Here is an 11058-nt window from a genome sequence, read left to right as displayed (position 1 = left end):
TTACATTGCCAAAATGCCGCCCATTCTATAGAGGTTTTGTGTTAGATTTCCACGGGTTTGCCAATTAACTGTCAACCTGTGCGGACGTGTTTTTTTAATCGCTCCGCCGAGAAATTAATAATAATTCACGTAAAGCAAAGAAAAAAACAGAACCAACGCGAAAAGACAATACTAGCCATAAATAAGCTTCTGCTTATTTGCCTATAATCATAAATAACTTATTCAGAATTTTCGCAATGCCGCGAGAAATTCAAATAAATGTGCCAACATACAATAAAATAAAAGCAGCTCCGGCCCCACCGCGCTTAGCGAATAGTAGTGAAACAAGCACGAAGTGCAGTGAAATAAACCTAGCCGTAACAGAAGCTGACCAAAAGCATTCAGCTGATCGACGAAATGCTTACTTTTCGTTCGTTTCCCCCACAAACAATGCTGATCGCGATAAATCGCTCTCTCCCTCCCCCCAAACACCTTGGCATGCACAGTCGCCAATGTCTCTGGTAGACCAAGTTGTTCTAACGCAACAACAAAGCACTAGCTTAGCAACAAGCACAGTAACAACAGTGAGCGCAGCTCTCACAACAACGACTACAACCACGACTTCAGCAATGACAGCGGTTTCACAACGCAGTTCACCCACATCTGCACAAACGGCAATTTCGGCACCAGCCGAAGCCAAGCAACGCAGCTCAGCGCAAGTTGACCTACTTAATCCAACAACCCGTACATTGACTCAAACGGGTATTGATAGGTATATACAAGTCAAACGAAAATTAAGCCCACAGCAGCAAAAAATTGCAAACCCATCAAAAATTGCAAAAACGAAAACCACTGACATTAACCCTCTACTGGGAAATAAGTTTGCGATTCTGGACAAATAATCTGACAAAGAGCCGAATGAAGTTTCTAAAGCCAAACCCACACCGCCCCCAATTTATTTACGAGAGCAACACTGTAGTGAGCTCGTGAATAAATTAACTCAGCTTATTGGAGACAATACGTTCCACGTAACGTCAGTTACCAAGGGCAGTATTAAAGAGACCAAACTTCAGATTCTAACTGAAGAAAATTACCAGTTGGTAACCAAACATCTTAATGAAGATAAGACAAACTTCTATACGTACCAGCTCAGAAGCAGCAAAGGACTGCACGTAGTAATAAGAGGTATAGAATCAAGTGTACCCATTGGTGATATTGCTCATGCTCTAGAGAAGGCAGGATTTTCTGTTAAAAATGTTGTCAATATTATCAACAGAGCAAAAATCGCTCAGCCTATGTTTAAGGTAGAACTTAAGCCAGAAACAAAGCCAATGAATAAAAACGCAGTGCACCCAATCTACAATCTACGATACCTTCTACACCGAAGAATAACAGTGGAAGAGCCGCACAAGCGAAACTGTCCCGTACAGTGCACAAATTGTCAAGAATTTGGGCACACCAGAACATACTGTACCTTGCGCCCAGTGTGTGTTGCCTGTGGCGATCTTCACGCTTCCGCTTCTTACAAGGCTATCAAAGATGATGTGGCTGTAAAGAAATGCAGTAATTGCGGAGGGGATGCCCTGTATACAAAGACTTAAAGTCTCGTATGAATCAGCGCAACACAGCCGTACGCTCTTCCACCACCCCAATTACCTCTTATACATACCAACACCTCACACCATCAACCACTACAGCAGGAGCCTTTTTTGCCAATGCGCAGCGAGTTCCCAACGTTTCTTTTGCCGACGCATTAAAACTACAAACGCAGCCAAGCACGGCGAAATCAAACTCCAATCAAGAAACATTTGCAAATATTCAAAGGAATAATACTGAGCAAATGCAGCGGAACCCCCTACTTGTACTTGGCATAGAAGGAATGATTTTGAATCTTACTCATTGTATGACTCAATTCATGTCTACTATGCAAAATATGATTCAAGACCTCATAAAGGCTCAAAACCAATTGTTGCAAATTTTAGTGAATAAAAAATGAGTGAATTGAAAATTTGCATATGGAATGCTAACGGTGAAACCAGCGTAGATTAGAACTCAGTCAATTTCTCACTGAATACAACATAGATGTTATGCTACTGTCCGAGGCACATTTAACAAATAAATATAATTTCTCCATACCTGGATACAAATTCTATGCCACAAATCACCCAGATGGTAAAGCTCATGGAGGCACAGCGGTGCTGATTAGAAATCGTCTAAAGCACAATATTCTAGAGTCAAAAGCAACAGCCTGTCTGCAAGCAACTACCATATGCTTACGAAACCGCGACCGAGACTTGAATCTATCGACTATTTATTCAATTTCTGAAAATTACTTTAAAGATTTCTTTGATAGCCTGGGTAATAGATTCCTTGCAGGAGGCGACTTCAACGCAAAGCATACGTACTGGGGATCATGCCTTATTAACCTAAAAGGGCGGCAGCTATACAATACCATTATAAACAGGCACAATAGACTAGAGGTCACATCTCCTGGTAAACCTACTTACTGGCCCACCGATATACAGAAGATACCAGACCTAATAGATTTTGCAATTACAAGAAACATATACAAAAATAACATAACATCAGAAACTCTACCTGAACTATCATCCGATCACTCTCCTAAATTAATAAAACTATATGAACAGACCCAAAATATCGAAATTGTGTCTCGTCTAACTTCAAATAAAACCAACTGGATAAAAATATGAAAAGTACATCAGTAGTCACCTTAAATTAAACGCTGCACTTAACTGCGAACGTGATATAGACTCCCTTGTTGAACATTTCAAAGAAACCTTTACTTCAGCCGCTGGCCTGGCAACACCAAATCAAGTCCAAGTACCACCTACGCATACATCAGTTACAAATACCGAAATAGAAAAACTTGTGGCAGAAAAGCGGCGCCTAAGAAGACAGTGGCAGAGCCATCGCTCACCAACCTCACAGATACTGTATAAAGCTGCGGGTAGAAAACTGAAACAAGCACTCCAACGTGCAGAGGATCGTAACTTGCAAAGGTACATTAAGAAGCTTTCCCCGAATTCTACTGAAGGATACTCTCTATGGAAATCGCTAAAATACTTCAAACCACCAGTGGCTACAGAAATGCCAATTAGGAACCAAAGTGGAACCTGGGCTCGTAGTGAGAAGGAGAGAGCCGAGTGTTTTTCACACCATTTAAAGAATGTATTTCATCCAAACTGTCCAACGAACAACTTCAGGCTGCCCCGGCTAACCAAAAATACAAATGAGCTATACACACCTAGCAAGACGAACTCTTTAGAAGTAAAAGCTATAGTAAAGCAGCTTAATCCAAAGAAATCGCCGGGTGCTGATTTTATAACTCCGAAAAGGCTAATAGAGGTATCGAATGTTGCACTAGCAATTCTTTCTGACCGGTTACTTTCCGAAATTATGGAAAAGGTCGAAGATAATCATGATAGCCAAACCTGGAAAAGACGCAACACAGCCGTCCTCATACAGGCCAATAAGCTTACTGCCCTGTCTTTCCACAGTATTCGAAAAAGTACTCCTATCAAAGATATCTCCCTTTCTCCATGAACGCAATTTAATACCAGCACACCAATTTGGCTTCCGAGAAAAACATGGTACAATTGAACAAGTTAATCGAATTACAAATGAAATCAGAAGGGCATTTGAGCTCAGAGAGTACTGCTCTGCAATTTTTCTCGATGTGGCACAAGCATTCGACAAAGTGTGGCACGACGGTCTTATATATAAATTTAAAAAATTGTTGCCGCCGGAATTCCACAAAATATTTGAATCATACATAACTAACAGAAAATTTGCTGTTAAAGTATCTAATTTCACTTCAGAAGACATGTCGATAACGGCTGGCGTTCCTCAAGGTAGTGTACTCGGGCCTATGCTGTACATCATCTACACTTCAGATATTCCAACTAGCAAGAATATACTCACATCCACCTTCGCTCATGATACCGCCTTAGTAAGTCGTAATAAATGTCCCAACAGAGCTTCAAGAGTACTAGAGGAACATTTACTACGCATAGAAGAATGGCTGGCAAACTGGCGCATAAAAGTCAACGAACAGAAGAGTAAACATAAAACATTTTCACTCAGACCGCAAGTATGCCCCCAATCAAATTAAATAATGTCCATATTCCACAAGCCAATGAGGTGACATATCTAGGAATAAACTTGGATAGGAGACTAACTTGGCGCAAACACATATCAACCAAGACTACACAAATGAAGCTAAAGTCAGCTAGCGTGAACTGGATTATAAACAGTAAATCAAAACTGAAACTAGATTATAAAGTGCTTGTATATAATACAGTCATTAAGCCTATATGGATGTATGATATTCAACTGTGGGGTACGACCTGTGCAACCAACATTGACAGGATCCAAATATTCCAATCTAAAACGCTAAGAGCCTTAACGGGAGCACCGTGGTATGTCCGCAATGAAAATATACATAGAGACCTTGGTATACCGATGGTTAAATCTGTAATCGACAGCAGCAGAGAAAAGTACAAAATAAAACAACGTAACCACCCAAATCCACTGGCAAGTGGCCTGTGCAACACAACAAATATAACACGCCTGCGAAGAAGAGATCTACCAGCCTTTCATTGAGCGACGTTAAACCTACAGGGCTCAACCGCAGGGTTTGAGCTACATTATTGTAAAATTAGACGTAAGATTTTTAAACTTGTTGTTAGGCTTAATAGATGTAAAATAAGCAGATCCAAGAAATAAATGCAAGTATAATTAAAAAATAAAAATAAAAAAAAGATTTCCACGATAGTTTTGTATCCAGAGTTACTTATAGATACTTCACTTCCGGATAATTCTAAATTGTGACTCCTTTCATTGTGAGGGCAATGAGACCATTCAACCTTCTCCGAATCCTGTTTTCGGACTATGCTTTAATGACGAAATATCTAACAATATATCTTCTTCGGACTATTTAACAAAAAAAAAGTTTTGTTATGTAAATTTATTTATTTAGTTTAAAATAAAATGAAAACAGCTTTTTAACAAATAAATGTTTCAAAACTAGATTTTGTTTTATTTCTTCATCTCTGCACATCGATATTATTCAAAGGATTTTTTAAACGCTTGAGAAAAACGTTCAAATTTGACTATCGAACACATCAACTTACTATTGTTTGTATGTAAATTTTACTCCCAAATATTTAAAAGAAAATCTCCTCTATCAAAAAACTTCAATGTGGCAATTCTATGCCTACTGTTTACATCTGGATAAATGTAAAAAATCTGCTTTATAATCAAAAAATAGTAGTAGTAATGAAACTACCTTCTTTTTTGTATCATGCTCGAATCTATATTTGCATTTAAAATAAATTAGGGTTGGAAGCCTGTAATTTAACGTTATTTGACAAGTTGATCCCAATCGCTACTACGCTACTACGGACCAGTACCATAGGATACTGCACTTCTGCCTTGCCTATATAAGTAAAAAACTACACTAACAAATTATACGCACAAAGACAGAATGAATTACAACAAACACATCAGTTTGACGTTATGCTTTCCGCGGCGAAAAATTCAGCTGGCTTCAGTTTTCGACGTAACTTTACTTGAAAATTTGCTTAAATCTTAACTTTTTTTAACTCGGTCAAAGTCCGTTATAGTTATTTTACTAAACTTTTGCACGTGACTATTTTAAAAAATAACCTTCACTATAAAAAAGTAGTTACGTTCAAAATTTTGGCCCTTATTATGAGTTGCATTCGATTTTCGATCTTCGCTGGTTATTGAAGATCGAAAGTGAAATTCGTATTATGAGCTATACAAGCGTGTTGTTGTTGTTGTTGTAGCGGCTACAACAACCCCGCCCAGCTCGGTTAATATCTCAGTCGTTGTCGTCAAGTTCCACTAACGACAGCCCTAAGAAGCGTGCAGCCTCAATTGGGTCGGTCCACAGGGACAAAGGCGTTAGGGTTTTCGGTTTTCCGGGCATGCGAAGAGATGTTTTGAGCCGTGAGGGGTCTTTCCGCATTCCGGACACTCATTCGGCACATTTCCGTTTAGTCTCCTCAGGTATGAGTTTAACCTGCTGCAGTAGCCAGAGCGAAGGTGGGCTATTGTGGTTCTTGACTCCCGAGGCAGATGAAGCTGCGTCTCGTCAATGTCCGGTGGTTGTGTGCCTAGAACGGCATTCACAGAATAGTCGTTGACTATCGAATTTTCTGTCGAACAGAATATTGCTTTCGTTGGTGTAGCGAAGTGTTGGAAATTCGTGAAAAATTTATGATTTTGCATTTGCTTTCTCGCTCTCTCAATTTCCTCACACACATTGCTTATCAAAAATCATAAATATTGAAAGTCATTAGGAGTGTTCGTTATGCAACTGCCAGTAAGAATTAGCCATTAACAAAATTCAGAGAATAAGGTACCTTACTCTCCTAAAGAGAGAAACTTACTAAGTTTTGCGCGAACAGGAATTAGCAAACATTTGCAAGCTTCACTGCCAGCTGGCGTCCACGGTTGCATTTCGAGCATAATAATTTGTTTTTTAATTATTTCAGGTAGAAACCAAAACAGGATCTATACGTATATTTCTTCTTATTCTGACCTTCTTCAACATATGCTTCAATTCCCTTGTGGAAGTCACTGTCGGATTTCCTGTATCGACAGTGGTGTCGAGTGCGTTCCAATTACGAATACAGCTGTTTCAGCCGAGTACCTTTCAAATGTTTGGAATTAATTAAATTAATGGAATAAACGAATATTTACCTACTTCTTTCATTAGTAAATCGCAACAAGATTATTCACTTTTAAATTTAACGAACTTGTTGATTCAAATTAATGTTGATAAAAAAGCAAACCGTGTGCCACAATTCTGCTTGCAAATTCTTACTGGCCAAAATTTTTCCAGCACGAATTTGCAACTTCCCCTCCAAATGAAATGTCAAAATTGTGCTCTCTCCTTGCAAGTTGTACTGGGTTTTTGGCTAAACGAACACGATTTGGTAACAATTGGTACTAACTTGTACACATTTTGTGCATAGCGAACACTCCTATTAGGTAGGCTGCATTCAATTTGAGAAGCGATTTCATTATCAACATGCCATCTTCAAGAAAACAATGTACTTCTGAAGACCATTTTCCATTGTAGATTACCAATTAAGCATGCATAAGCTTAGTATTTTTTTGTTTTCACAAAATTCGCACCACAATGCTGATAAGCTGATCAAAATTTAAAGCAAAATTGAAACTCAACTGAAAGGGAAAAATTGAAAGCAAGTTGCCCATTCAAATAATAAATAAGAGTGTGTTAGTGAAAATGTGTGAATGTATTGAAAATTGAAAGGGGAAAATTGCATGTGTAACGTCCCGGTTACGCTCACGACACACAATCAGTTTTGCCTTTCAATTTCCTCACACACATTGCTTGTCAAAAATCATAAAAATTTAAAGCCATTACGTAGGCTGCATTCAATTTGAGAAGCAATTTCTTTATCAATATGCCGGTTTCACGAAAACTAGGGTTTCCAGACGTACTGCTTTTGGGAGTAAACGTACTCCTTTTTATTGCAATGTACTCCCTTGTACTCCCAAAAAGAAATATCTGGAAATGTACTCCTTTATTAGCTTTGTACTTCTTTTGTACTCCTTTTTCCAGCTGTTAATATTTTATCAAATAATATAATAATAACTAGCTTATACCCGCGGGTTTCACCCTGCGCTTTTATGCAAATAGGAAAAATAATTTAATGATGTTAGATTTTATTTCTGTGCCCATTTCGTTATAGCTCGTTATTTTCTAAGCAAGTTAAGGTATTTAGGCCGTTTAAAACTATGAAATTATAAAATACTCTCTCTCTAAGTTTACCTTAAAAGGTTTCCAGGTATACGACGCGTGAACGTGAAATCTTCTTGGAGGTGCCACGGCGAGTTCTAATATTTCCAACTCAAATTTAGTAACCTGGCCTTGATAAAATACCACTTCTCATTACTGTAGCAAATGCCCCAAGAGAGCTTTAGACTATAGGTCGAACCCGGCTCTCCCTTTTCCATTTAATGAAATTTATTCTGTCTTCCACAAACACTTCCAGGAATATGTGGCAAGAAAAAGTCAATTTGTACAGGAAGTGCCACGCCCATTTTTCTTATAACCCTAATCTTCTTCCATGAATTTAGAATTGATTTTACATACCCCAGTACCAAGTCCCAGTACTCTACCATGAACATCTCTGGAGATATGCAGTATAAAACAGTAAATTTGTACGGGAGGTACCATGTCCCCTTTTCGATTAACACAAATTCTTCTCTATGAGTATGGAATTAATTTTGTGTACACATCTCGGTGCCAAGTTCCAGTCCTCTGCAATAAACACCACCAGAGATATGCAGCATAGAAAAATCAATTTGCATGGGAGTTGCCACACCACCTTTTCCAATAACTCTAATTTTTCTCCATGAGTATGGTATTAGTTTCACATACATACATGCATACATATGTAATTCCATACCAAGCTTGAGTGCTTTACCCCAAACATTTGAAGAGATATGCAATATGAAACTTTCAGTCAGTATGGGAGGTGCTACGCCTCTTTTCCAAAAACGTCCATTTTTCTCCGTGAATATGAACATGATTTCACACAGTCTTGGCAAACTGTTAATCTGATTAACGATTAAAAATTAACGATTAAAATGTTAATCGCCTTTGACGATTAAAATTAATTAGTCGTAATCAACTGTACGATTAATGATAACATTTTTTTAATCGTTTAATTAATTTAAAACATTAATCGTTAATCCAATTAAAAATAAAATCTGATTAATTTGTCTAGTTTGTCCGAGTTTGAAACCAAATACCAGTTGTAGTAATTATTTTGTGTTTTACGCTTATAAAAAGCACGTAATATAAAAAAATAATAATTATTGTTATTAGTAATACATAAACTGGGAACTTTTACAAACCTAGTTTGTAAAACGTTTGTTGGTATACATATATCTTAATGAAAATGCACACCAAATTGCTTAGATTGATGAGGAAACCCGACTTAGCCATACTGGATTAACTTGCTTAGTGTGCACAGCATAACTTAATTAATCACCAAACCTACTTGATCAAATTAAGAGTTAATGATTAAATTAATTTTTTAATCGCGGTACGGTTAACTGTTTAGTCGGATTAAAATTAATCATGATTAACTGTAATCAGATTGAATTTAATCGAATTAACTAACTAATTAAAACATCAATCGATTAATGCCAACATTGATTTCACATACATATCACTATACCAAGTTTCAGTTCTCTCCCACAAATACTTCCAGAGATATGTTTGTAATATGAAAATTCCAATTTGTATGGGAGGGGCCTTGAGTTATCGGACTTACTTTAAGTCTAAGACCATCCTTCCGAAATCCGTAGTAAGTGTACTAAATTCCGTTCTGATCGGAAAACCGGTTAAGGAAGTAGCCTATTTTTCAATCCAGGTCATAAACCATCTTTGAGCAAAATTTAATTTTCAAACAGGTGGCAATTCTTAAAAAAGTAGCCTATTTTCCAGTCTAGGTCATAAGCTATCTGTGTGCATACTTTCATGCAAATCAGTTCAGTCATTTCCACGTATTAATTTAATTAAAGTTTCCTAATACGTGATAAAATAGTAGCCTCTTTGCCAACATAGGTCATAAGCTATCTCTGTGCGAAATGTCATGCAAATCTGTTCAGTCGTTTCCGCGTATTAATTTAATTAAAACTTTTTTAACAGGTGGCAACTCTTCCAAAAAATTTGCCTATTTTCCACTGTAGTTCATAAGCTATCTGCTTGCAAAATTTGATGCAAATCCGTTCAGTCTTTTCCACGTATTAATTGAATTAAACTTTTTTGGCAGGTGGTAACTCTTAAAACAGTAGCCTATTTTTCAACCTAGCTCATAAGCTATCTGTGTGAAAACTTCCATGCAAATCAGTTCACTCATTTCCGCGTATTAATTAAATTAAACATTTCTAACAGGTGGCAACTCTTAAAAAAAGTAGCCAACTTTCTAACCTAGGTCATAAGCTATTTATGTGCAAATTTTCATGCAAATCCGTTTAGTCGTTTCCGCGTATTAATTTAATTAAACTTTTTTAACAGGTGGCAACTCTTCCAAAAAATTAGCCTATTTTCCACTGTAGGTCATAGGCTATCTGCTTGCAAAGTTTCATGCAAATCCATTCAGTCATTTCCGCGTATTAATTTAATGAAACTTTTTTAACTGGTGGCAACTCTTAAAAGAAAATAGCCTATTAACCAATCTGGCCCATAAGCTATCTGCGTACAAAATTTCATGCAAATCCGTTGAGTCGTTTCCGCGTGATGATTTCCCAAACATCCAAACATACAAACTTTCACATTTATAATATTTATTAGATATTAGATAATAATAATAATAGATTGGCGCTTACACATATGTTAGTGTTTGGCCGAGCTTCTCCTCCGATTTGTGGCATGCGCCTTGATGTTGTCACACAAAGCGAAGGGACCTACAGTTTTACGCCGACTCCGAACGGCGATTGTATTTTTATGAGAAGCTGTTTTTCATGGCAGAAATACACTCGGAGGTTTGCCATTGCCTGCCGAGGGACGACCGCTGTTAAGAAAAAACCTTTTTTCTATATTTTTTTGCGATGTTGCTTTGACCAGAGCTTGAAGCCAGGCGTTGCGGAGTGGAAGCGCGCACTGCTTACCACTACACCACAGCGGCGACGAATATTTTATCAAATACAGGGTGTAAAATAATATCTGTTGCACATTTTTTTTTTTTAATAAATTATGCACAGATTTTACTAACATTTTGTTAATTTGTTTTTAAATTTCAACCTTCATTTAGGTTTACCGGCGGTAAAAACTTTGAGAGAAAAGCGCAAGTAAAAAAAGTAGTTGTTGTATAGTCTTTAAATTTAACCTTCATTTTGGTTTACCAGTGGGTTTGGGAGAAAAGCGCAAGTCTTCGTCGGTTACTTTATTACATATTTTCTGTAACCATAGGCTAATTTCCCCCATTTGGGTCCTTTATACTTCGTCTTTTGTCCAACATAAGGCCTCATACTCATCAATCGAAAAGA

General features: G+C 37.4%; 1 protein-coding gene across 1 annotated transcript; it reads left to right on the top strand.

The window, feature by feature from the left end:
• The first annotated feature begins 236 nt into the window (after window positions 1–236).
• Window positions 237–881, top strand: LOC118733937. Its single transcript, XM_036463580.1, has one exon. It carries the CDS (start codon window positions 237–239, stop codon window positions 879–881), a length of 645 nt encoding a protein of 214 aa, XP_036319473.1.
• Window positions 882–11058: the final 10177 nt, after the last annotated feature.

Source organism: Rhagoletis pomonella, unplaced genomic scaffold, assembly GCF_013731165.1.
Source record: "Rhagoletis pomonella isolate Grant_MI unplaced genomic scaffold, Rhpom_1.0 Rhpom_scaffold_00001, whole genome shotgun sequence".
Lineage (NCBI taxonomy): Eukaryota > Metazoa > Arthropoda > Insecta > Diptera > Tephritidae > Rhagoletis > Rhagoletis pomonella.
This window is presented reverse-complemented; position numbering and strand designations above follow the sequence as displayed.

What these genes read in the sequence shown, in the direction of transcription:
- LOC118733937 (XM_036463580.1), top strand. Translation starts at nt 237, where the DNA reads ATGCCGCGAGAAATTCAAATAAATGTGCCAACATACAATAAAATAAAA.